General features: G+C 46.6%; 1 protein-coding gene across 1 annotated transcript in view; it reads left to right on the top strand.

Moving 5' to 3' along the window:
• ZNF395 (zinc finger protein 395) overlaps positions 1-27,408 on the top strand; it is a 199,706-nt gene that overhangs the window by 64,961 nt on the left and 107,337 nt on the right. Inside the window, exons 2-6 of the mRNA XM_069605688.1 lie at positions 831-1,086; positions 2,587-2,822; positions 6,045-6,154; positions 17,166-17,392; positions 17,584-17,684. Of these exons, the coding sequence (XP_069461789.1) occupies positions 841-1,086; positions 2,587-2,822; positions 6,045-6,154; positions 17,166-17,392; positions 17,584-17,684 (920 nt within the window). The 5' untranslated portion in view covers positions 831-840. The remainder of the gene's footprint in view (positions 1-830; positions 1,087-2,586; positions 2,823-6,044; positions 6,155-17,165; positions 17,393-17,583; positions 17,685-27,408) is intronic.

A 27,408-nucleotide genomic window follows, 5' to 3' on the forward strand; every position in this document is an offset into this window, starting at 1 on the left:
TTTTTCTTGGCTGTGTTAAAGGATTCAGTGACCTGAAGAAGCATTGCAGCGGAAATTGCAGCTGGCAAATGTGTGTAGTTACTGTATCTCTATTATTGAGTGTGGTGCCAATTTCATGCGAGATAAAATGGTTTTCTATTCGCTTTAACCGTAAACTACCCTACGATATCTTCAATTGGTCATCAGTGGCGGTTACATGTGATTTTTCTCGAAGATCAAGCAAAGAATGAATTTTGAACGTAGAAAAATCTTAAATGTTCCTCGCTTGTTTTTGGGGGGTTCGCGCTCCAAGCCCTCCCTTTAAAAAAGAAAATACTTTCACCACCCCACCCCTAAAACTATTCCCTTTCCCAACCCCATATGTTTTGGGTTCGTTTAAAAATGCATTATTTGTTTTCTATTTGATACCATCACTGCATACCATCAGTGGTCAAGTGGACCTTTTTTTTGTCACGGTTTGAAGTCCATTGTTTTTCACCCTTGGTGGATCTGAGCCGTTGCTGTCGAAACGTTTCTTATTCTTATATGTTGGGAAGGGTCCCAGGTACCCAAGAGAAATCCTTTCTCCTCTGTACCTGGTTACTGTCCTGAGAACTGGGACAGCTCCTAGCTGTCCTCTCATACAGGTAGTGGGCCCTACCCCACCATTTTGAAGCATTGGTGGTTAATGTATGCGGATAGAATTGGCTCCTACTAAACTTCTCAAACATGAATCTAAATCTCTGTGATGTTGAACTGGCATTTTGTATTTGCTATATCCTCTTTATCCTCTTTCTTTGCTCAAAAGGAGGAACACACAACCTACCTACGTTTTCTTGTTTTCTCTGCAGCACATTTGTTATGGCCAGCATGCTGTCGAAGCGTCTGGGGAAGAGGTCCCTGATGGGGGCAAGGGTGTGCATCCCAAGCGCTGTAGGAGATGGGACTCTGATGTCTGGACACTATCCCACCTTACAGGCCGTGCTCGGCGGGGAGCCTCCACTAGTTTCCTGCGAGGACGGCTACTGCAAGGAGTGTCCAGAAGAAGGGTCCAGAGTCCCCGAATGCCAGGCTCTGAACCGTTCCAAACTCTATCCAGGGCAAAAGGTGATGCCAGGTTGCCTTGTTCTTCCGCAGCCTTCAATGGTTTAAATCATATGTTGCTTTTTGGCAAGGAGATGGAATCGTTTGTCTCTCCTTGCAATATTTTGGGCTGTTAATATTTGATAATGACCATTGTGTTAATAATTTTTGTTTGTAGCTACGGATCTAGTCCTGAAGTGTGTAGCTCTCAAGATGGCACGAATGCTTGGCAATCTTGACTTGTAACTAAGTTGGCGCTTACTGACCCACTTTAATTTTTGCCATTTTAATGTACTGGAAGCTTGTTTAATTTCACATCTTACATCTGCAAAATGGATGCTTAGACCACCTCAAGTGTAGGCCACATGAGTGGGATCCCACAATTGTCGTCAAAGGTAGTATTTTATGGATAACTGCTGAATGTGCTATGAATCCAAATCCATAAGTTTTATTTTAGTTTTCTGATTTGGCTTGGGTCCCGTATTGTAAATAAACCACGTGATTATACAGTATTCTGTTTGAGTCAAATGTTAAACTACAAACCTTTTTTTGGTGTTGGGACACTATCCTGCACATCGTAATTTCCTGTTAATTTTCCAGTGGTTTAGCCTCCCATTTCAATCCATTATTCTTAAATGTACGTGGGGAACTGCTCCCCGGCTACTGTTCAAGGCCCTGGCCCATGGTAAGATTTTTGGAAAGGCATTGCATGCATGTTCCAGACTACAGGGGAGGGCATAAACCGCTGCATGGCAGATTTTAAGGTCGGGCATATTGCAATCTTACTGACTGGATCCCATACTCTTCCTGCTCACAAAACCACTGTATACTAATTTCAAATAAAATGTGTGGCCAAGTGTGATTAAGTTCCGCTCGCCCAGTACAGTACAATCGGAACTGGTGCTTAATGTCGGCGTAATAAGCAATCCGCATTGCGTTTGCTTAATAATGTTGATGGTCCAGCTTCTTTCCTCGGAGTGTACCTCTTTTATCAGTGGTTAAACACTGTGGGTTTCAACAGCACTATGATCCCAGTGCAAGTTTGGAAAAGGCTGACTCTCAGAGCCCTGACGGTGGAACAGTCACATTTGCCTTTACCTCCTTGTCCCAGGGCAATGAATGAGATGGCTTGATTATTTCGGCAATCATCAAATGCATACCCTTGTTACTGTTGTGCAGGGAGGCAGTGTTTAGAAACTAATTTGCAATCTTACGACTCCTCAGCACAACGTTATCTCGTACGAAAGCAATTGTACTTAATGAAGCTCCATCTATTTGCATCATTCGACAGTCTATTTTGCATAAGATGTAGCTTGATTTAATTCGTCGGCACAGACCTTGTACAATGATTGATTCCAATGTTTTGTAAACCTATTTTACGATGTAATTGAGCAGCTGAATGTATGACGGGTACCTTTTTACTTGAGAGTATGGTAAATCCATGGTCTTGATCGTAAGCTGTTGCCAGAAACTGTCTTTTCTGATCGAGGACCTAGTTCACATCTATCTTTGTGTTTTTTGCAGGTATTTGTAATTCATTGTGGGCATGAGTGTGCTGCTTTTGTGGAACAGCACAACCATGTAGATGATGAGGTGAAGGTTTTCATCCCGGAGCAGGAGCTGTACGTCTCTAGGAAAATTGAGGATGTGCGGCTTGAGGCACAAAAGCCTCCATTTGAGAAAAGCCTGTCAATGGTTTCCACAGACTCTGCAGAGGCAGCAACGAGATCGGTATCCAGGAGCATCGATGTCCCTAAGAGGTAGGTCTGAACTGGTGGTTCCACCAATGGTATAGTATGGATCTTGCTTGTGTTTTATGTAGCACACAAGTCAAAATTCCAATTTGCGAGCTACTAACCAGGCATAAAAAAAAGGCACTTGTCACCTCTGTTATCCACATGCACACAGTACATAATTTCCCACTCTCCAAGAGTCGAATTATTACTTGCCAAAGACTAATGCCGAGTGCATAATGTAGAGGGCTGTGAAAGTATGGATGTTCGGGTCTATAATGGACCCTTAAACACCCCCCTCTCACCTCCCTCTCCTCCTTTTATGGCTTGGTTTGATTGTGTCTGAGGCTTGTTTGATAGCCAAGTACACTAAAACAAAACCTGTTTTAAGTGTATCTGGGAGGTGAACCGGTATCTAGCTAGGCTCACTAAAATCTTATGTAATTAGATGGGCTTTTTGGGGAGACCTTTCACTCTATATTATGTGTTAACATAGGGTGTGGTGAGCAATTGTTCAACCCATTTACTGGCATTGTGATTCACTGATAGGTGTAAGTATCTACCTGTCTGTTTAGGAATACCTTTTCTCTCTCCGCCCCTTAGCATAACCATGTCCCAAGGTTAGCTCCAGGTGTACGTCCTACATTTAACTATAGAGTAGCAAGGGCCTGTCCTAAGGCAATGTGCTGTTTTCATACTTAAACTGTTATTTTTTGTGTGTGTGTGTGTTAGCTCTACTCTGAAGTACTTGAACATCGAGTTGCTTATAACAGTGTATACTTTGAGTATATCTGTGTAGTTTCTGTTGGGGCTAAATGTACTTCTCCATTCGCCTTCTCCTGCCTGACGCCAATACTTTTCTGCCATTGCTAGCTCATAGAGCAAAATCACGATTTTGTGGTTGGAACTGAGAGAAAATTGAAGGTTACTCACCCGCTAGTCCTCCGGGATCTGTCATCCAGGTGGCCGGGACATGGCCATTGCTTTTGGATACAGTTCCTGGCGGTGGACCAGTGCAGGAGGATCACCTGGGTCGGGGTCTTCGGGAAGTAGAAGTTAGACACCGGATGGAGAGCCGCAGTATCCCCTTCCGTGTAACACCTTTATCACATCCTACTAGGTAGGATACTTGGGAACTCACCCTCCCGCCCCCTTCACAACACTAACACTTTCTCATGGACAACTCGCTATGAGAGAAAACTGACTAACACCCGAGCTGTATACCCGACATGTCCCAATACGGTAAGTCAGGCAGGGTCAGGCAATTACGGGCCATTGCACACACCTGAATTCCATTACATTTCCCCACACGGATAGAAGGCGGAGGACGAAAGCACCCTCTGAGTGAGGCAAAGCAAACGAGGAAGAAGCAGTTCCAAGATGGCAGTTTAACACAAGGCGAAAGACGGCAAAACAGGATCGCAAGGAGGGAAGTGCCCATGACCTTTTCGTCGAGTAACCTTTACTTTCACAAAACCTCGACTAGAAAGCGAAAAACCAGGAAACCAGGCTGAATTTTTCATTGTGTGTCAGAGGTACCCGGGGCTCTCCTGCGTCGATAATCAAGGCGGGTAGAATCTCCTGCTGCCGTGGTACTGCCCTGGACTCCTACAACAAAGCAGCGCCAGTGAAATTAACACAGCCGGTGAGTTGGGGAGGTCGATGCCAGACCGGTCTGTGTTGAAGCCAAGGTTGAAAGCGGCAACATTGTATGGTGAATGCTGAAGTGAACCGTGTATGAAATGCATGTGATCACCAATACAAGTAAAATTGGACAACAGATGCATGATTGAACTTTGAAACCAAGATTCGATAGCCTAGACAGTGGTCTGGCACTGCGTGCATGCTCATTCGAAGGTCTTTCTAAGGTATCCAACTGAGGGGTGGCAAAAGCGAAAGAGTGACAAAGGATTGTGAATCGAAGTGGTCCTGCAACGTGTCAAGCAAAATCCTGTGCACAAAGTCTTTGATCTTAAAAGAGGAACAAAAGTTGATGACTAAGTAGGTAAAGTTGGCCCGAGTGAGGGAGATCAGCTGAGAGTTTTGGGTTAAAACAAGTTTGTGTTTAAATTAAAATTTGGTCCGAAACCGGCATAAAGAAGATTAATGGAATATTGTGTCAAAGCAGATCTGAGCCTGGTGGAGTGGGATACAGGGTGAACTGTGGTCACCCAAGAAATTGGATACATAAAAATCCTACGAGCATTGTGTGAAAGGGGATCTGAGCCCTGCTCAGTGGGATCCGAGATGAGGTGAATAGTGAATCACCTAAGAAATTGAGTGCATGTGAAATCCAAAGAGGCAAATAACGTATTGTTTGTTGCATCAGCCCCTCTGAATGAGTGATTTTGAAAGGCAAAAAGACTTGGGCACAGAAGGACCTGATGCTAATGTTTGAACTGCACCCTCGTGCTAGAGAAGCCAGAGACTGTGCTAAGCTCGAGTGTGCCACCTTGTCTCGTGCTGAAAACGTGGGCAAGGGAGGCCAACGGCCTGAATATCCTGAAATATCATTTAATGAACCCTTCTTTTACATATAATTGTTTCGCACACTGTTTGTATTTAGAGGTAAAGATTGGCAATCAGATTTTTAATATAGGCCCTTTTTATTTTGACAAGGCACCACTAGGACTGCTTTACTATTATTTGATGATGGTGGTAGCTTGCTCCCATCTTTAAATTTAGGATTAGATAGATGTTTTTCAAACCTTTTTTCAAAGTTCAATAAACACCCTTGAACTGTGTTCAAGTGTCTGTCTTACTGTTGATACCATGCCTTTCTTACAGAACCTTGTCTGTCTTTGATAATACGTGGTTTCACACCCTTCACCGTAGAGCTGTGGAAAAATCTTCCAAACACAGGACAACTTGGCTTGTCATTTGGGAGCTACTCTTCAGTCCTGGATTGTTTTAGGATTGTGAGACTTGTAGCTTTTGCTTTTCCCATTTAACAATCCAGGACTACGCAAGTCCCAGAATTCAGAGAAAATTAGAATTCAGCGAAAATTAGTATCAGGTAAGCCTCTTCTGAATTATAGGTCATGTGTGGTAATGCCGAAAATAGTTGTAGCACTAACTAGAATCGGCTTTTGCACATTATCCTTGTGTTTGATTTGCCAATGAGCAGGGGAAGGTATTCACGTGTACAGTGCTTCATTTGCACAGTCAAACCATAGGAGGCGCAAATTCTTTTTCACTGGTGTTCGATACACTCCCATGCTTAACTCATTCTCCCTTTCTCTGCTGCAGGAGGTCAGATGCTGTAGAGATGGATGAGATGATGGCAGCTATGGTGTTGACCAGTTTGTCCTGCAGCCCTCTCCTGCAGAGCCCTCCCTGCACTGACATTAGCATGCCAGGTTAGTGGAAAAGATCACAGGATTTCTTATTCTATTTGTAGCGTGGCTGAAGCGGGTCAGCGATGCTCTTTAGCCATCCAAACTACACAGTTGACCTTGCATTGACCTCAGTCATTGCGAAACCGCACCCACTGCTTTTTTTTTTTCACAATACAAGCTTTTTATTATTGTTCTTCACCCCATTGCTTCTCTCTCGCTAATTTGCTTTGCATGACTATTCTTCCATTTGGGAGTCTGTTGTGATCACAATGACTAGATGGCTTGATAAATTGTCTTAATTTTTAATTGGTTAAGCTGGCTGCCTTTTCTAATGCACTGTCTCATACTCTATGCACATCTAAGTAGTACATTGCTATGTCATCTTCAAATTGATTTTGCTTCCACTTATTGGTAAGTCTGTTTTTAACTCCAGTTTTGTGGCATTGCCCATCTTACTGCAAGTAATCGAATAACGTTTTGTCATCTCTCCAAAATGTCGGATCAGAGATGAAACCTATTATTTAAACCACATGTTTCCGTGGTAGTCATATGTTCCCTTTCTAATGGATACCTTCCTGCCAAAGAGTTCAGAAGGAAGACTATAAAAACCCAGCCAGCATTGAAGAGAGGACGGTGCTCGGTTGCGTTTGGGAGCATAGGAAGTCTAACTAGAGACCAGTCAGGAGGGTGTAATAGATGGAGGAGGAGGTGGCAGAGGCTGTTGGAGAGACTGAAGGTGCTCGAAAGGTGAATGAGCGAGAAATAAATACGGGGAGATGGAGAAGTGTAGGGTGAATTTGAGAGTTTATGGGAAAAGGGCATGTAGAGGGGCGAGGAGAGTGTGGACATTTGAGGGGCAGAAGGGGAGAGGAAGGGGGGTTGGAGGAAAAAGATTGGAGGATGTGGTGGAGGCAGAGCACGAAGATGGGCAAGAGAGAAGAGGGTGAGGCGGAAGTAGTAAAAGCAGGGAAAGGAAATGGAGGTAGCATGTGAAGTAACGGTCCAAGGTGTCCGTTACGGGCACAAGAAACCATTATTTCTTGTTGCAAAACCTGGGGAGTGTTTGGTCAGGACACACCTAGAAGAAACCCCAGAGGGAGCCATATGGTGCTTTTTGCCTGTACAATCACCTACAGCCAGCCTTGCATAGTAGGTGCTACCGGCCGCTAGCTGCAAGACCCAAGCGTTAGGGACGCCTGAGTTAGGGTGGAGGAACCCCACTGAGGGTAAGGGAGGGAAGCTACTTTGACCAGAATAAAATAGTGATTTAAAACCATTGAACCAGCCTTCAGAGTCTGGGAGGTTTTGAAGCCAACCATGTGAACGCATCCGTACTCTGGTACCTCTCCGATCCACAAACATGTGAAATACTTCCAGATTCAATCACCACATAGGCATTGCCCGTGAAGTATTCGATCAGTGAAATCGTTGGGGTATGTACTGGTGTTTGGTGTGGCAATTGGAAGTGATCCAGAGCGTTCTGGGCCAGTCTTGGGTGCCTTTCCTGTCCATGTCCTTGTGTGGAGGAAAAGGCCGAAAAGACAAGCATCACCATGCATAAGAGCCCGCCCAAACACAAATTTCTAAGTGCAGTCTGGCAGGCAGCTGGGGGACTGTTGCACACATGCCTCTAATTCGTTACAATCTTTACAGCATCCAAAACTAGCAAAGAGGTTGATCCTATGATGAAGCCCTTGTCTATATCCGATAAAACCCTCATGGATGAATCAGTAGAGGAGGGTGGGGTTAAGACCATAAAAAAGCCTCCGACTTGTCGGGTGCTGTTGCATGGAATCGAGCGGGTAGCGGGATGTGTGAACAGGCAAACGACGATCGTCCAAATTCATTTCTCCAGCTGTGCAGTAGTTTAGATAAAGAGGCTAATGGAGAAAAACTCTCAAACATTAATTCCTTATATGCCAGCCTGGCCTTCTTTGCAAATTCACGGAGTCAAATTCTAATTATTGCCGACACAACTGTGCAAGATAGGCCTCTCCTGTGGAGCATCTCTGCTGCATGCCCAGGAGTCTTGGCACCATGGACTACCTCCTTCATCGAACAGTTCTTTGGCAGGAACCTAGTCATGTAACACAAGTAACCTGGCCATTCATGTGACATTGCAGTCATTGGTTCTGCTTTACAATGCCTTACATAGTGAAATCCAATATAATCATGGAAACTGATCTGTACAGGCTACCATACAAAAGTGTGCTCAACATGCAGGAACATAGCCTAGGGTAGTGGGTTTTTTTTTTCTCCAGCTGCTCAATTGTTTTCGATAATCTGGATCCAATAATTGATTTTATGGACTGGAATGTAGCCTCTAGTGTTTTGAGACCTGGCTGTCCCGTGGCTAACCATTCAGTAACGGAAGGAGCTATATCACTTTTGGCATTTTCACAGGTGGACTCAGATTTCTCTGTATGTTTCATAGAACCTCTCCAATTCCATTCCATCGCAAAGGAGTAAAGGAACAAGTCTGCCATCTGGTGCACCTAAAAGGAGGCACGCTAAGAATTTCTTTCTATCACAGACCCTGGATCACACAACTAATGGTCTTGCCGGAGGAACCTGACCCCTCCTGATATTCCTACAAAAACAAGAAAAGCAAATAAAAAGAATAACCAAATAAAAGTGCGACAGAGGAAGCTTCGAAGATGACCGTTTTACCTTTTCTTACAAACTCCATGATAGAGGCACAGCCGTTACTTATTCAAAGGAGCTCCAGAGTTCGTGTATGGAGGCAGAACGATGTGTCCTTGAGGTTTGCTCTGTGCTCGAGTCAGATAATTTGCTCCAGAGTGACCAGTTCTCGCCCCCCACACCCGTCAATTGTCTCCACCATCATTGGATACTGATTTAGAAATTAGCAAGTCGTAAAGAGCGTAAGTTACAGGAACCTGGAAAAATACATTTTAGGGCCGCATTAGAAGGCCCAACAAGGAACTTTCCCAATGTTTTCGCAAACCTTCATACATGGTCGAGGAAGTCATAGCCCCATTGCCCGCCGCCCCCTCCCCCCACCACACCCCTATCAAGAGAGGACAGTGTAATAACTCTGCTCTGCTCAGGGGGTGTAAGAGTGTTTTTGTATCCTGGTGAGGATGCTCCCTGGCAGGTGAATTATGAAATCTTTGCTTTCCAAGAGGTCTGGTTAAGGAAGGCCCCTGCATTAGATGGGTATAGAATATTTCTTAATAAGGCAGCAGGGGGCACAAGGGGCAGTCAGGAGGCCTATTAGTGTGGGTTGAGAACTTTTTTCGTCCTAGAATTCAACCTTGCCATGCACTATCCTCTGATATATTGGCAGTGAGGCTGACTCCACGGATACATCCGGCCCACTCCACGTTCTGCTTATAAATATCTATTGGAACGCCCTAAAAACTAATGTAGACCGTTTTTTTTTTTTGTTGAGGTTTTAAACACCATGTTGGCAGATTAGTGTGACAATTTGGGGTGTGATAACATTTTAATAATGGGTGATCAGAACTGTGATATAGGACACCAGGATAGGCTGCAGTGGGTCCAGGAAAGAACTTTATGAGAAAGCCACTAAATACAGACATTTTTGGTGAATTATTTTTGGAAGCCTGGTTCTTTTTTAAACTAATGGAAATATCAAAGGTGGTGCTCTCAGTAGCCACATGTGGCAACAGGGCAAAAGCAGCTCAACACTGAACTATATTTTTGTCTCGGGTGGCATATTGTCCAATCTAGAGTTTATGGTAGTGTCCTTTTTGTGCGTCCAGTGATCATGCGTTTTTGGTTTTGCAGGGTTTTTTGGCAACTGGTTAGCCAACATCTGAAGGCCCCTTTCTGTTGAGTTTAAATACTGGGGAAAGAAAATCAACTGGTCACAAAAAACGATATCAAAATATGATGCCTTGTTAGATGATCCTATTAACCAAGACATGAGTTGAGAGCACTAGACCCAATGACCTGCTCAGTGTCTGTTAGCAGTATTTAGAAGATTTCAATAGAAAGGTAACATTGAGACCATTTTGTCGTGGTAATATTCACCAATTTCATCAAACAGTTAATGACAGGAAAAAGGTTTTAAAAATATTAGAAATATAACTGGCACTGGACGTTAACAAAAGGATGAGTTCCATGGGCGTATCAAGAGATTGAAGCAAACGTATAGGAACTGGCTTTATCGACACAATCTGGATAATGCAGGTAGCCAGAGTACGCTACCAATCTCTAACAAATTCAATTTACAACTGTTTTGGAAGTGTATTAGCAGCACAAGCTGTGTTCTCGTCCCTTCACGCGCCAGAAAATAAATTCCATTTCAGATGCTCAATGGCAAAGATTACTGATTGGGGCGGGGGGAGGATTCTCCAGCCATAATCATACTACTCTGGTGTTTATGATGGTACATCTGGGTGAATGGAGGAAAACAATAAGCAAGGTTAAGGGCGGCGATTAGAAAATCCAAAGCATCAAGGGCAGCCGCGGCCGACAGGTAGTTTAACTTGATCGTAAAGAGTGATGCGGTATTGTGGTCTAGTATATACAAACATCTTTAGATGGGGTCAAATACCATCTCTTGGCAGAACGGTTTTCTTGTTCCAGTATATAAAAAAGCGACTAAAAAGCCAGGCAATTACAAAGTAAAAGCACCTCTGGATGCTTCATCAAAAATATTCTCATCACTGTTTTGGAAAATCTGTCTGAGTGGGCTGAATCTTGTGGGAAACCAAATGTATATCCGACAAGTTTCTGCAGGCACAATGCTGAATGGTTTATTTGTGAGGTTGCAACGATCCCAAATTCAGTTGGGGTTTCTAAAGCCATATATCTGGGCTTTACAGATTCGACTTGGTTGACCGGAACAAACTTTAGAACAAGTTACACAAGGTGGGCATCCCAGGAGGGCTATTAAGGTTCTTGGTGTTCCTCCATGAAAGGACACTTTTACAAATTAGTATAGACTGTTTGGGGAGTTTAGGGCCACCAGTAGAAACGGTGGGCTTAAGCCAGGGCTGTGTTTTGGCACTCTGCCCTTTTAATTTGTATGTGTCCGACTGTATTGACCATAGAAAGCAATGGTGCAGCTTTAGGTCAAAAATCGGCGAATTAACAATACCATCCTTATTTTTTGCCGATTATATATTGGATAGAATACCTATTGTTCTGCAAAAATCCCTCCATGAAACTCAGTAATTTATGTAAAACCCAACGCGATCAAATCGGCTATAGTGTCTACAGTGACAGTAAGGAGAAAACAGCAATTTAACCACTATATTGATGGCATTAAGATAAACATCATGAATAGTGTGCAATATTTGGGTTTTGTGCTGTATGAAAACATCTGGAAGCCAAATTGGCACACCTGTACGCACAATCTAGGGAAAGCCGGTTCACGATGTCACTGAATCATGTTGATAAGGTGATTCCATCACTGCTTTATTGGGCTGAAGTAGAGGTAATCGATTGCGAAAAGACAAACACATTGGATGGCATGTTCTGGAAAATACTTTTGTGTCCCCCTGCATCTCTTCCATTTGTGGTCCTATGACCTGAGTTGGAATTACTACTTGGAAGCCTTATGTGGACAGAGCCAAGCTGAGGATATACTACACATTGTTGGTTCCGCCCCAAGATCCATGTTCATGGAGTTAAATGAGGTTTTGTTATGTAAAACAGATCGAGCTCTAGCTAAATTCGCACAAGATGGTGAGGGAATATTGTCCAATTCCGGTATGGAGACGAATAATCTGAGCAATCCAGACAAAACCTACCAATAAAATTAAAATGACGGCATGGGCTACAGATCAGGACAAAATTGGTAAATATAAATTGTATCACAACTTTGTCCAACCACACGAACGTCCTTCTAGTCCTCCATATTTAGTTTGGTTTAAAGAAACTATTAAGCTAGATTTTTGAGTCGTTTTTAGAAACAAATTTAGACTCGTATTCTTTTAGCTTTTTTGTATTCATTGCACTGCTTGTGAGGTGTTGGGTATTGTAAACGATTTAGTATTGTAAAGTTCTAGATTTGCTTTTTTCTACTTGCAAAGTAATTTAGGAAAGAACAATTTGTAAATGTTTTAATAAACTATATGCACAAGTAAAAAAAAAAAAAAAAATGGTCTGTAGGCAGTAATGCCAGAAATCATCTACTAATATTTTTATCTTGTCACGCCTGAATATGTAATATATCACGCTGCCGATTCTATTGTCAATCCTTCGGATTCAAAAATTGACTTTGTCCTTCATAACTCTAGACAGCTGACTTGCATAGCCAATCCCTCTTGCGACCATCTTCCCCCCTGCCTTATAATATTGCATCTGGCTCCCCAACCACATTTGCTGGCTTCTAACTATCACAATGTCTGGAACGTCCCGGAATATTGCCTGGATGTTGCAGGCTTTCACATGCAGTAACCACCATTCTAGCTCTGTGCACCCATCTTGATCTATCTCTATTGGCTGTTGATTGGCCAACCCTTTTTGTGGATGTTTGTGTTTTAATCTGGGCTACAATGGACCTGGAAAAGGAAGCAAATGGGCCAATCGTTTTGACAAGGTCCCAGATAGTTATCCATTGCCGCCTCATGGCTGTGTTTAATGCCATCTAGGTGGATTTATGTTTCTAGCTTGGGAGCTCTACCATCTTTTTTTGTATCCACTACGAATCCCTAAAATTCTATTCTTATTGGAAATAATTCTGACCTCTCCCCATTCTCTAAGAAACGTAGTTTCGGCAGTATAGACCCGATCGACTCTTCATGCTGCCTGTGGCGGCCCTCCTGCGCCACGAGTAGTTGTAGCTCCTGCGTTTTCTTGCTCTGCTCCGGAGCAAGGATGGACCTTCCTTGGCCCAGACCAGGATGAACCACATTGGAGACACCCCACCCTCCCAGAGCAGCTAGAGAGGAAAGTCACTGAGCAACCTGCAATATAAGATTGAGATGGGTCATGTCCCGAGTTCGTACCTGGATCTTTCCAATGCGACACATCAAGGTGGAATTTTAGGGACCCCAACAAGGAACCTTTTTTCTTTCTTTTAAATTTTTTTAAACACCACAACATTATAACTGATAAAAACCCTTTATAACCTTCCTATCCTCTGTTCCTCTGGCGCACCTTCCCTCCAAGGGAACTGTCCTATTAGCCCACCCTCCCTGAGAAGGGTCAAACGTAGACTCTTAGAATGGAACTGATGGATTAGACCCTCTACTGCCTTGCTACAGCACCCACTCTCGAGAACCTCTATTGATACAGATTGGTTGGAATATTCATCTTCACCAATTTCTCCCCCGCCCTCAAACTTGTCAAGTCTAACCTATCTCGACCAGATTATATTCTAACTTCAAATAAAGTTTAGCTGAGTTTTTCTGCCTTAGTTCCAGATTAATTTTTGAGAACTTGAACCTGATATCCACGTCCCGACCATGAATTAATTTGCTCCTGGGAATAATTAAGTTGACCGAAGACTAGTTTCTTACGTCCCGGGTCTCCAGTCAAGAGCTATAACTGTTTAAATGTTTTTTCGGAATCGGCCCTGAGCACAGATTCTGAGAGGCCCCCTTATTATGGGGAACAACCCTAATGCCAAACCCAACTCTGTCCAAGTATTGTGACTGAGCAGTAAGGCTTAGACTTTGAGAGCGGTGAAGGATTGCGTTAAACACAAGCCGAGCACTCAAGTTAGGCAGAATGTATAATAGTTCTGTTTATTTAGGCCTGAACTCTAAGCAATAAAAAACACGTTATTATTATGCTGAATATATGCAAATGTTATATACACATTCACTTTTGGGGTGCTCTGGCTGCAGAGTACAAGCACTTTACTTTTGAACACAGTTAAATCAGTATTGGAAAAAAGCGCTGAAAGAAAGGAGTTGAAACACAGTACACAACCTTTTATAATTAGTCCTTGCCTTGTTGGTAGAGATGGAGGCCTAGTGCCTTTTTAAGAGTCTGAATTTCTGTAAGGGAGAATGTGCATTTCTGTGCCAATTCCCTTTAACCTTAGAGAGCCCCAGCTCTTTTGCTGGACTCGGGGCATTTTAATTTTTACTCCTGAGTGGGACTCCCTCATGTGTTTTTCTGACCAGGATTGTGTTTCCCTCACTGTTTAATGGGTCTGGTAAACTCAATTGGTGTCTGCTTTTTGCATTGTGACACACAGCACCTTTTGTGCAGAGCCACTGAGCAGTCCCATGGACTTCTCTTACGGTTTAAATACATTTTCCTGGGTGAAATACTGTTCCCAAGAATAGTAAGATGACTTTTGTCTTACCTTTTCTTTTGTGCATCCAGCGCGCACACACCACACTATGTGGAGTGCTGAGGGGGGGTTTCATACTAACGCCTTGTCTCACTTTTCATGTAACATTCTGTTACACTAACTAACTTGAATGACGGGTGGCAGTGGTTTCTTTTTTACTACCTTTGTGCCATGTGAACTTCCTTGTCCTTGTCTTTAGGTGTGTCTGAGTGAAAACAGTTTTGATTGGCCGGCTGGCAGGACAGCCTCCCTGCTGGGTGATTGACAGCCCTACGGCTGTAAATGATTGATTGTGAACTTGCTTAAAAGGCGAGGTTTTTGGGACTAGAAGCAGAGTCGACCACTGAAGGACATCTGATGAAAAAGACGTGAAGAGACGCCAGCAGCAGCACCCTCCTCGACCGCAAAGTTCTCGGTAAAGCCCTACTACTGTGCTGACGCCATTTTCGTTTCGACTGGGAAGACCCGCAAGGGACAACTTCCTCCCTTGGGCTGGTGGGACCCACTAGCCTTAAGTCGACCTTCATTTTGGCGCGACCCCCTACTTGCTGTGACTTTCCGAAGTTACAGAATCCGATTGACCGGGGACCCGACCATCATCGCTTGCTTTGTCTTCGGAAGTGCGAATCCGGCCAAAACTTTGTGGGCATCCAGAGAACCCAGCAGAAGCAGAAAATCTTCACCCAGAGTCCCTTCAACAGAGCGCAGGACAGAGGGATCAAGTAACTTAATCCAGAGCTGTTCTTTCTTCTTTGTCGATGTAAAAAAGGCGGCAAAACCACAAATGGCTGCTGAATCGCAGAGAATCCATTGCTGCAGACTCCCTCTCTCTCTCGAGTGCTGCCGCAGGAGCCCACCAGACTTTCTTCCTTTCGTCACCACGAGCAAGGATCAGGAACAAGGGTCTGCTAGACTGCAACAGGAAGGCATTCAGTTGGAACCAATTCTTCAATTCACAGGTACTGTGGGGATTGGGGTACATCTACCTATTGCTGCGTGTAGTGCTTCCTAGCTTGGGGAGTACTATTTTAAACCCTTTTGAGTTGATCCCAACTCACCTGCACTGACCTCCCAGCTTGCGCTTCTTCAAGGCGGCTCCTCTTGAGCTTCTGTGATTTTCTATTTGAGTTACTGACTACTTTAAAACATTTATTCTAAGAGAGCATCAGAGCTTTGAACTGGCCCATTGACAATGGCTGTCCTGGATCCATGAAGGCCCCCTTCTGTACCTATTGGCTTTGGCAGTGCTTGTTCCCTTACAGGTTTTAGTTGTTGAACACTATTATGGCTGGAATGGAATAAAAGGCTGACTACATCTCTACAGGAGAATCTAACTGTTTTACTGCTTACAAAGTTTGCTCAGATATAACGTTAACTTTTTCCTCCTCGAAACACAATATTGTAATTGCTAATACTGTGCTGGAATAGGTTTAGCATAAGGACAGTTTACTCACCTACTTTATTGCTCTTGTTGAATTGAATCCTAACTTCGGGATTAATGTTACCATTAGTTGCTGTTTTTGTCTAAATATCCCTGTGTGCATATATAAATAGATATGTATACTATAACTCTTAAGTGTGTGAGTTTACTTGGGTACCTGTATTTACTAATTTCATTGTACAGCTCGCATTACCCCGGTTAAGATCAGCCTGGCTGCTCTCTCTACCAACATGTGTAGTACAGGCCTATATTAAAAGGTGGGTTACCTAATACCAAGAGGTAAGTAATGTAAAGCCCCACAGCAGTTGGACTCTACAATTTCCAATAGGAACTCTGGAGGATACTAAGAGTATTTAGGGTAGCCTTGGCAAGGGTTGTCAAAGTCAACAGGAGGGTTGGTTCAAAGGTGTACAACAAGAGAAGTTGGTTCTAAAGGTGGCTGGATTGGGAGAAGGATCCGAAGAGGAGCCCAGGCAAGGATCCTTGATCAGAATGCCACTGATCATGGTCCGAAAAGGGATGGGTAGAGCAGACTCTATACCCGGTGAACCTTATTGTGGGGTGAGGGGAGGGGTAGCGCAGGCCTGGCAAATTCTTAAAAATACCACTTGGACCTGCAGGGCGAGTTTCTTAGTTTTACAAACTCCACCTACTAGAAATGCACTTGTCCCTGTGGGGCGGGTGGCAACATATTTACCAGTGATTTCTGTGAAAGGGTGCATGTCCTCATATGCACACTTCATATTGGGTCCAAAGCTGCCATATATTCCAAATGGCTCCTTACTGGCTAAACTGGTTCTACTTCTTTAAGCTCCTCCTCGTGACCATTTGCTTCTTGATGGCAATTATTTGCTTTACTTAAGGCATCTGTGCACGCAGGGTTGTGAAGGAAGCCTTGTCAATTTGGAGAAAATAGGACAATTGAACAGTAGTGCAGGAGTCCTTAAAGTCAGTAATTTGGTAGCTTTGCAGCACCCGAGTTGCAAACAGCCAAGAAATATCTCAGAATATCAGTAAGAGCGGTCTAGGTACATTGTAGCACCTATATGTTCGTGTCTGCTTTGCTTAGTAATTTAAGGAATTACTATGCATTGGCATTTGTCCTACCTCGACAAAAAATACTGGAGAAGGCTGACTACAGTATTTTGTGGTCTCGGGCTCGTTTTTTTAACTTCATTTCAACAAGTCTTTCAAATGATGTAATTGTTTTTACTCCAGTTCAGTCCTCAAACATGTCATTGTGACCCTGTTGACCATTGTTCCTGTCACATACCCAGTCTTCTGAATGTTTTTGCAATTCTCAAGAGTGACGTTTTACATTCGATCTTTTATCCATCTTTCTGCAGCTCCCCAGGCAGCTTGCGACCTGTGGAAGGAGAGTGGTGATGTATCAGACAGTGGCAGCAGCACCACCAGTGGGCACTGGAGCGGGAGCAGTAGCATGTCTGCCCATTCGCCCCCACACCCTGAAGCCAGCCCCAAATATTCCAGTGAGGCGGCCCAAGTGGATGAAGGATTTGAAACTGACTTAGACTCTTTAATACTAGATGAACCTGCTCCTCGCAAGAGAAAGGTGCTTAGAACATGTGGCGCCCTGCAGATGTACTAACATTTTGCACTGACCTCGAGTGAGGGAACTTCATGCATTCAATAAGTGCTACTTTTATTGATGGCACCAATTAGTGCTACTTTTATTGATGGTACCAATTGGACCTGCTTCTATTGTGCCCTTTCAGTAACCCCTTTTTAATTGCATTTTTTTAGAACTCCATGAAAGCCATGTACAAATGCCTGTGGCCTAGCTGCGGCAAGCTCCTGCGATCAATTGTTGGCATAAAGCGACATGTGAAAACTCAGCACCTAGGGTAAGTTTTTAGGTTTTGCATCTTTTTAAAGTTTGTATAGACTAGAACTAATCGAGCATTAACTTTTGTAAATGTTAGGTTCCTTCCTACTGGGGATATTTGTCTTTCAACTGGTATAGATTGGGTGTCTAGCCTCTGCTATGCGGCCATGTTCAATAGATGTCACCTGATTGCTTCATGCTGAGAGGGTTCTTTCATGCCCAGTGTTCAGTCGGTCACTGCTTCTCATCAGGGGGCCATTTTGGGAGACGATCCCGTCAAACACACCCATGCGTACTGGAAGAGTCTCTCACACAAAGGAATTAATCCGTACTAGCCCAGATAGGCAACTCTGCATGCCAGTCTGAATTGGTTTCAGGATGACTACACCACCCCATTCCTGGATCGTTGCGCTCAATGTTTGTTTATTGAATTTATATAGCGCTTTAAGCCAAAACGCTTTACAATATAACAGGTACAAGAGTAAGAGAAGCATTTTACAACAGGAGTCGAGTCATTAGAACAACACGTAGAACAATTTATAAGGAGGAGGGGGAGAGTAGGGGAAGTGAGTTAGAAGGGGAGAGGGGTAGGAAAGGGGAGTCGGGGGGGGGGGGGGTGAAGAAGGGCTTTTAGGGAGGAGCGGAAGGATGAATAGGTGGGGGAGGAGCGGATGCGGAGGGAGTTCCAATGTTGGGGGGGGGGCAAGAGTTGGAAGGAGCAGAAGTGCGAGGAGGCACATGGGGCTGGAGTACAGAGAGGAGGTAGAGGTCTGCTGAGCGGAGAGAGCGGGAGGGTGAATAAAAAGAGGGAAGAAGGGTGGGGGGGCAGGTTGTGGAGAGTTTTGTAGACAAGGCAGAGGAAATGAAATTTCAGTTGAGAGGAAGGGAAGCCAGTTGAGTTGAGAGAGGAGGAAATGGAGTCTCGAGGACCGAGGAGACAGAGTGAGTGGTAGAGGGATTTTAGGGGAGTTGAGCGAGAGACAGGGAGTCCAAAGAGGAGTGAGGAGCAGTAGAAGAGGCGGGAGAAAATGAGGGAGGAGATTAGGAGTTTGGAGGCATGGAATGTGCGAGAGGAGCGGATCTTGCAGATGTTGAAGAGGTGTGACAGGTTTGGGAGGTTCGAGAGATGTGGTTGGAGAAGGAGAGAGGAGTCAAGATGGAGGACAAGGTTGTGGGCAATGGTAGATATGGGGAGGTTAGAAGGTGGAAAGTGGATGAAGGGAAGGTGGGAAGGGTAGAGAGTGTTGGCAGGGAAGAATAGCACCTCAGTCTTGTCAGTATTGAGGGAAAGAAAGTGGGATGACATCCAGTCTTTTATGGCTGTGAGGCAGGAGGAAAGAGTGTGGTGGAGGTCAGGTGTAAAGGAGGAGAAGGAAAGAAAGAGTTGGGTGTCATCAGCGTAGAAGTGGTGGGAAATGCCGAAAGAGAAGATTACTGGTCAGTGAAGGAAGGTGTAGAGAGAGAAAAGAAAGGGTCCTAGCACGGATCCCTGAGGGACACCATAGTTCAGGGGGAGGCTGAAGGAGGTACGGCCGCCCCAGGAGACAGTGAAGGATCGGTTGGAGAGATAAGAGAAACAATGGCCAAAGCAATGCTGCCTGTTGCATACGTAGAGCCACAAGGGTTATATGTGACACCTCTGCTCTTTAAGGCAGACACTCATTTTCAGGAAAAGAGGAGTTGGTCCGAAAGAACCCAGCCAGGTCAAACGAATTTCACCATGTGGAACCATTTTACACAGGCGAAAAAGCCACCACCAGCGTATCCGAATGGAGAAAGGGGCCTTTTCTGAGGTTCCCTTTCGGTACCCCTGTCTTAAGTGGCCAAAGCGCTTAAAATCGGACCCACACTATGTCAGGCTTTGGATTTAGCCTGGCTGGGAGTATTAGGTCAACACCTCCCACCACCTGTGAGACCCCTAGCACTTTTTGCTGGACTCCTGGATTTTCTTATCTGTTCTCATTAGTGATTGTGAGCCTTTTTCCCCACGTTCTTTTGCTCCAACTATGGGAACCCTTATAGACTATTTTGTACTTTATTTAATGAAGTCATGCTTTCTTCCATATTTTCTAAGGCATCTGTAATTTACTTTTGCAGCACACAACCTTTTGTGCAGTGTTGCTGAGAGCCCTTTGGACTTCTTTCTATTTTCCTTCCAAGAACTAATGTTACCATGGATAAGGGGATACTTTTCATCCTTCCTACCTTTCCTTATGTGAGCTCAGCATACACCACCTTAAGTGTAGTGCTGAGGGGGTTGCACTATATCCTGTAACGTGACCAGCATATCTGAAAGGCTGGTGGCAGTGAACGTGTTCTACCGACTTTTGTGTAACTTTTAATCGTAGGCTGTACTCACAGCTGTGGTAATGCACAGAAGGATCACCACTGATCAAAAATGGTGACTGTTTTTTCTTTTTTCACCATTTCTGAGTTGCTTGCTCTTTCTTGGTCCTTCTGCCGTGCTGGGTAGGGGAGGTCCTGGTTTCACTTGTCTCAGCGAGAATTCTTTGTAAAGCCCACCGGCTCCAGTGTGGCTGTGAGGACAGGAAGCAGGGGAGGATCCTAAAACTCTGCTGGTCTTTGTCTTCTGGCAAGCCTGCTTTAAACCAGTTTCAGCTTGGGAGACTGGCTGTCCTGAAAGGCCTGCCCCCCACCCCCTGACCTCCCGGATAAAGGGCTGAATGCCTGGTGCATGATCACTGGAACTGAAGATCCGAAGAAGACGACCAGAGACTCCTGCAGCTCCTTCCAGCATCTGGAGAAACTTGCTGGAGTGACAGCTGCTGTCCTGACCACTGTTTTCAAATTGGCAGTGAAGCTCCCAAGAGGACAACTTCCTCCCTTGGACTGGTGGGCATAATCAGTCCTACGACGACCTGTAATTTGAGCTATCCCACTACGACCTTCCTTGGCTGCAAACTGCTAATACCCTAGGACGTCCGACCATTCTGCAGTGCATAGTCTTTTCACAAACTAATCATCCTGACACTTGGAGGCAAGATCCCCTTCCTCAAAGTCCCCTCCCTGGAGGACAGGACTGAGCAATTGAGTTGGATTGACCGGGCAGTAACCGCTTGTCCTTGGTGTCTATGAAAAAGGCACCAAAAGCACAGCTCTGCGTTGAGCATCCTTTACTGGGAGCTCTCCTTCAACTGTATAGTTTGAGTTACTACAACAGTGGTTTTACTTTTTGAATTGCTTTCATCACTTTTATATATTTTACACTTATTGCTTCTGATGCTTGTTAATCTGCTTAGAATAACATGCTTTGCATAATCCGACATCCAGTGGTACCCGCAGAGTATGGGGTACCAAAAGGGGACGTCAGCATAGGCGTGTCTGTAACACTATCCCTATCGTGACGTGTAGTGTACCCAAAATCCCTCACGTGCCGAGGTCCCTCAGATTGTTTTTTTTCCGCCCAGATAGCTGGTCGCCCCATAGCGGAGCTCTTACAGAAAGAGACATTGTTTATCTTATACCGACTTGCCGGTTATTCCCCGTTAAGTCACTTCGGTCACAAGAACATCTTCGACAGTGGATTTCGGCACCTAAGATCCGGCGGCCGGACTTTTCACGTGGTCAGGCCCTCTGGCCGACCTTAACAGTAGGGAGAGTGGCCATATTTTCGGTATGTATTTCCTCCTTTCCCCTCTATACCCTTTTGGTCTGGTCATCTTCCCCTTTGGCTATGGAAAGGACTCGTTTTAGGTTGTGCCCTAAGTGTAGGGGGTCAGATATCCTTGGAAGGACGAACTCAGGACGTGCAACGCCTGTCTCCCCTTAGATCACGACGAAAAGCGGTGTGCGGCCTGCAAACTCATTTGGCCTAAGACCCTTAAGGAGCGCTGTGTTTAAAAAAAAAAAATAAAAAAAAAAATCCCTTTCCCCCACCGCTACACCTGCTGAGAGTGACGGGGGCACCTCAGATGACCAAACGTCTATTGCGGATGTAATAGACCTCGAGGCGGACAATTCTAGGTCCACCATGCCCACCCGACCCTTTAAGGCCTGACTCTGGTCTCTGCTTCAGGGACAACACCCGGCGACAAGGGCCTACAAACTCAACTCACTAAGCATACAACCCCTACATCGGTTTCGACGTCCTCCTCAAAAAAGGTGAAAGCGCCAACAGGGCCACCGAAACTTTAGACGGATTCCTCAGATCGTGCAGATCCAAAGCCTTCCCCGCATCCGCAGGAGCGTCTTGCGACTGGGCAATCAAAAACAAGTAAGGGCGCTACTCCAAAAACTTGACGTGTGGAAATCCAACGCTGCGACGGTCCCGAAGGCCGCGGTAGGCCCAAAAGTTACGACGAAAAACCGACCGATAGGCCCTTTAACGCCGGGGAAGGTAATACACCTACCGATAGACCATCAAAGAAATTATCTCACTCTGATTCAGCGGTAATCGAAGACCGCATCGAGGTGATTACGGCAGCGGTGGGGACTTATCCCGATTCCGCCTAAAATCATGGGGCAAGCCGCGGAAAAATCTTCAGATGCGATTTGGGGCACCGATGCTCACGATATTTATGATGAAGATAGTCAAGAGCCTCTTTCCTACACCCTAATAGACGCTTTTCGGTGCCATAGGGCGGAGGACGATGTTTTTCCACCCGTAGGCCCGCCTGGGTCCTCTAAATGGACTAGAGAAAAATTTGAAGTGTGTATGTACCGGCTGGAAAGGATATCAGTTTTTCTGATCATCCATCGCAGAAAAGGTCTCGTGGAGAGCCTAACCCTCAATCTTCTTCTCAATTTCAAGATCATCAACCTTCTATGCCCATCCAGCAGGAAGACATTGCCCACATGGACACCTAAAGGGACATTTACAATGAAGAGGAAGAAAGTTCTTTTCTACAGAATTATGAAGGGGAACAGCAGGGTGCCACAGACAATTGGGAAGAAACCCAGCAGGAGGATACGGACTCATGGACACTGCCACATCAAGATCAGGGCACTGATGTTGTCTGGATTTCCCTCCGTCCACCCCAGCTCGCCAGGCCTCGCCTGTAGATGACCAGATGGCCTTCAACTCTATGTTGAAAAAGGCAGCTGAACACTTTAAAATCTCTCCTCAAGAGGCTGTGCCTGAACAGGATTTTGTAGAGGATATCCTTAAGGAAAAGCCTCCATCTAGCCAAGCTATTCCCCTACTTAATAACATCAAGAGAAAGTTGGCTCCCTCCTTGTTGTCACCAGCTCAAACCCGAGCAGTGAACCCAAGAGTGGTAAAATTGTTTCGCCCATCTCCTTCCGACCCTCTATACATTAGGGGGCATGCCATCCCAGACTCTCTGGTAGTGACTACTACCCGAAAGAGGGCAGGGGTACCCCTTGCCACTGGGGAGGCACCTCCGGACAAAGAATCCAAAAGGTTGTATGCTCTAGGCAAACGAGTCACCTCGGCTGCCGCATACACTACGCGGATAGCTAATAATACCACGCTATTGGCAAGTTATGCTGACGCTCAGTGGGACCTACTCCAAGAAGGCCGCCAAGAGGTTCTTTTGTGGTCGAGGGAAGACAAGTGAACCAGAATGCGATTAAAAACAGACAGCAGGCAGGTCTCTGGCCCAAGGGACCCTACTCAAGACACGCTTGGATTCGTACCTCTGGGTTCAAAACCGAAACGCAGGCCTCTCAACAATAAGCCTATTGAGGAAGCTAACCTCTTCGGGAAAGCAGTTGATGAGGCCTTGGAAACAGCCAAGAAAGAGCATGAGGCTCTTAAGTCCCTAAACAGACCACACAAAGCCCCCCCCTACCCCCCCAGAGAGGTTATAAGTCTCGGCGGTCCTTTCGAGGGCAGTCCCGTGCAGGTCCAAACTATGGTCGGGGGGGGGGGCGATTAACATCTTTCCTCACAGCATGGGAGGGGATAACTTCAGACCAGTGGGTTATAAAGATGGTCGCCCACGGGTACTGTGTGGAATTCGCCTGACCTTCACAATTCAGACCGCCACGCTCACCGCACCTTTCACGGGACCATCTGGAGATCCTGAATCAAGGGGTGGAAGCGCTGCTGGGAAAGGACGCCATAGAAGCCGTCCCGATTCTTCAGGTAAACAAGGATATTTATTCAGTGCACTTCCTTGTACCCAAAAAGGACCTCACCATACGCCCTGTTCTAGACCTGCGCCCAGCGAACAAGTTCATAAAACCCCAGAAGTTTCGCATGGTAACACTACAGGTGGTGATCCCACTGCTGAAACAGGGGGACTACATGGCACCATTGGACATGAAAGATGCATACTTTAATATTTTAATGTTGCCAGCGCACAAGAAATATCCAAGGTTCATGATAGAGGACGGCCATTACCAATTCAAGGTACTCCCCTTCGGCATCGCCTCGGCACCAAGGGTTTTCACCAAGGTCCTGGCAGTGGCTGCAGCACAACTGCGCAGACTATCGGTCCCAGTTTACCCTTATCTCAACGACTGGCACATCACAGGGGACTCCTACAACACATGGTTTTCGAACACCCAAAAAACAGTAGTTCTCCAGCATGGGGTCTGGCATGGATTCACATACTCGTGAATATTCCCTGTCGTCTGCCTGGGAATCCTTGGTAAAGAAAAAAAATCAGTTTTGTTGCTGTCCTACTGGTAACCAATCGCTGGTCTCTGGGTCATACTGCCCCCAACCAATGACTGCCCTCTACCTAAGCCCCTCCTCTGGCAGCCATCTTCAGATTTTTACCACACGTTCAGGTGTTGGGAGTCCTTGTGCTATATCTTGTGAGCTTTTACTGCGTTTTGCCTTTTTCCTAAGAGTTTTCTCTTATTTTTCGGTCACTTCGAGCCTCAAGCTCCACCGATTCTTCTTCCGATCAACGGGGACCCGTTTCGGAATTTTTTTTTCGCCCCCCAAGGGTGAATTTTCGTCGAGTTTCTCTTCTTGGAAGATTCTGGTAGATCTTTGAGGCCTACCTCGCGAGGACATGGCCCAGGACAAAGGCGACACTACACCTACTGGATCCAAGCTGTTTAGGAACTGACCTGGATGTGGATTGCAGAATGTCTTTGAGGATGAGCACTCCCGGTGCCTCTACTGCCTTCACGACGACAAGTCTCATGAGGAGGAGGACTGCGCGTTCTGTAAAAAAATGTCCGTCTGGACTTTGAAGGACCGTCAGACTCGACACACTAACTGGCTGGAAGGGAAGTGCCCAGCAGCAGGTGAGAAGAAGTCTGAGCGGTCTTCTAAGACCTTTGAGGCTGCTCTGGCGACGGGGGCCCAACATAAGGCAAAGCACCGCAAGACCGGGGGCACCGTTGGTTTGGGCTCCTTGGCTGTCCGGCAGGGATTGATGTCCCCAACGCCATCAACCGCGAGCCAACGCACTGGTTCATGGAAAAGGAAGTCGGAGAACCCAGGTAAGCTTCGGTTGATCCCGACGTAGAAAGCCAAAGGGGGGCGAGGCGGTGACCCTCCCCCTAAGGTGAAGGCCTCAGACGCGGCCAAGGTCGTGAAGGCCCTGATTCACCCGGTGAAGGCCTCGATTAAAGGAGTTGTGGCGGCAACCTATCTAAGATCCCTGTGAAACCCCGGGATGAGAAAGAGGGGGGCACGGTAGCCATAACGGACACAGATACCACCTCCGAAGATGAGTTGGCTGGAATCAAGATCCAGGGCAAGAAGTTCGAGGGAGGGATGCCGACGATGAGCCGCAGGCCATGGAGGAGACGGAGGATCCCACGCCCCAGCCGTCGCTCCCGATGCCTATGCCACAGGACAACACAGGAGCGATCTTGATGGCTATCCAGACCCTGTGTATGGAAATGGACAAGGTTGCCCTTACCCACAGTGGATGATCCAGCGGCGCCTGGACCGTCGGGGAGCCCACCGAACAAGCAGAGGCGGGTCCATCCTCCACCCTCCTTTCCAGCCTTCACCTCCTTCCCCTCCACCGAGGGATGAGACAGGAACGGAGACGACTGGGACGGACGACGACGGTGGTGACGACGGGACGGATCTCCCATCACCCCCTGCCCAGTCCTCACCTCCCGACGAAATTGGCTCCTTTCATGCCATGATCGCCAGGGCTTCGGAGTTTTTCCAGCTTTGTCCCGAAGAGCAGAAGGAGGGTTTCCTCTACCAACGGCGGGAGGCCAAGAGGAAGACAGTCCTCTAAGTCCCGTTACTGGATGACATCTGGGATGAGGGACTATTGCTGCTCAAGAACCTCTCCACGGCTCCTGCAAAGCGGGACCGGTATGAGTAGTACCGGGTCCCAGATTCCGCCCCGATGTGCCTTAGAGCTCAGCCATCCCCGGATTCAGTGGTCTCCACGGCGGCCAAGAGGACATCTGCAGGGGCGACGGCATCAACTTCCACTTCCCCATCGGACAGCGAGGGGAAGAAGCTAGACGCCATGGAACAACGAGTCATCTCGTCGGCGGCGACGACCATCAAAGCGGCCCTCGTGATCGTGGCACGCTACGACAGGGAGCTGTGGTTCAAGATCGCTCCCCTCCTGTATTTCCTGCCAGACAAGAGGGCTGAGGCCCTTGAAATCCTAAAGGAAGGCAAGGTGGCGTCGGACCACGCCATCACGATGACCACGGACATCGCCGACACAGGTTTTCGCCAGATGGGCAACAGCATTTGCCTCCGCCGGCGCGGGTGGCTCAAGGTCACAGACTTCCGTCAGGACGTTCAGACCAGGGTACTGGACATGCCCTTCGACGGGAACAACCTGTTCGGCAAGGCAGTAGACGAGTCACTACAGGCCATTAAGGCGGACACCGAGACGGCCCGGGCCTTGGGTTCTCTCAACGACGGGCGTCCTTTTGGACCCCCGGAGGTAAGTCTCAAGGTGCCTCCAAAGCGGCCAGCTCATCGTCGTAGGAGTCCTACAGAGGCTGCAGCAAGGCCGGAGGACATCAGCGGTGTCGCCAAGGCGCAAGGCCTCGGCGAGCAAGATGGAGCCGGCTGTGACATTGGGCCCCCACCCAAGCATCCCGGTCGGAGGCCGGCTGGCGAATTCATCAGCATGTGGGAGTCCATCTCCATCTCCACCGACCGTTGGTTGCTGGATGCTCTGGCCCACGGGCACACTCTGGAATTCCAAAGAAAGTGTCCCCGTCTACCACCCATGGCCAGGAAGGAAAACCACGTGCCACAGCTTCTTCTGGAGGTACGAGCAATGCTGAAAAAGGGCACGATAGAGCTCGTCCTGAAGAGGCTTCCTCATCCGAAAGAAGACCGACGGTTGGCGACCCATGCTGGATCTTCGCCACCTCAACAAATACATCAAGTTACAGATGGTCACCCTTCAGCACGTGCTGGGACAGCTTGAGGAGGGTGACTTCCTATCGTCGCTGGACTTGGAGGATGCCTACTTCAACATCCCAATAAACAAAGGACATCGAAAGTTCCTACGATTCGTAGTCCAAGGGCGACACTACCAGTTCAAGGCCCTACCCTTCGGTTTGAAGTCGGTGCCGAGGGCACCAAGTGCCTGGCACTGGTGGTGGCGCGGCTGCGCCTGCAGGGGATCCACGTATACCCCTACCTGGACGATTGGCTCATTCGGGCAAAGTCAAGAGAACTCGCCGTTGATCACACAGCGAAGACCGTCTACCTGCTCACGAATCTGGGATTCTCCATCAACTTCACGAAATCCTACTTGGTACCGTCGTAAGATGCCCTGTTCCTGGGAGCCAGACTCGACAGTCGCATGATTGGCTTCGCCGTCGGAGGAAAGGACGAAGGCCATCCTGGGCAATGT

The sequence above is a fragment of the Ambystoma mexicanum genome, chromosome 4p (genome assembly GCF_040938575.1).
Source record: "Ambystoma mexicanum isolate Mex_15411 chromosome 4p, UKY_AmexF1_1, whole genome shotgun sequence".
NCBI lineage: Eukaryota > Metazoa > Chordata > Amphibia > Caudata > Ambystomatidae > Ambystoma > Ambystoma mexicanum.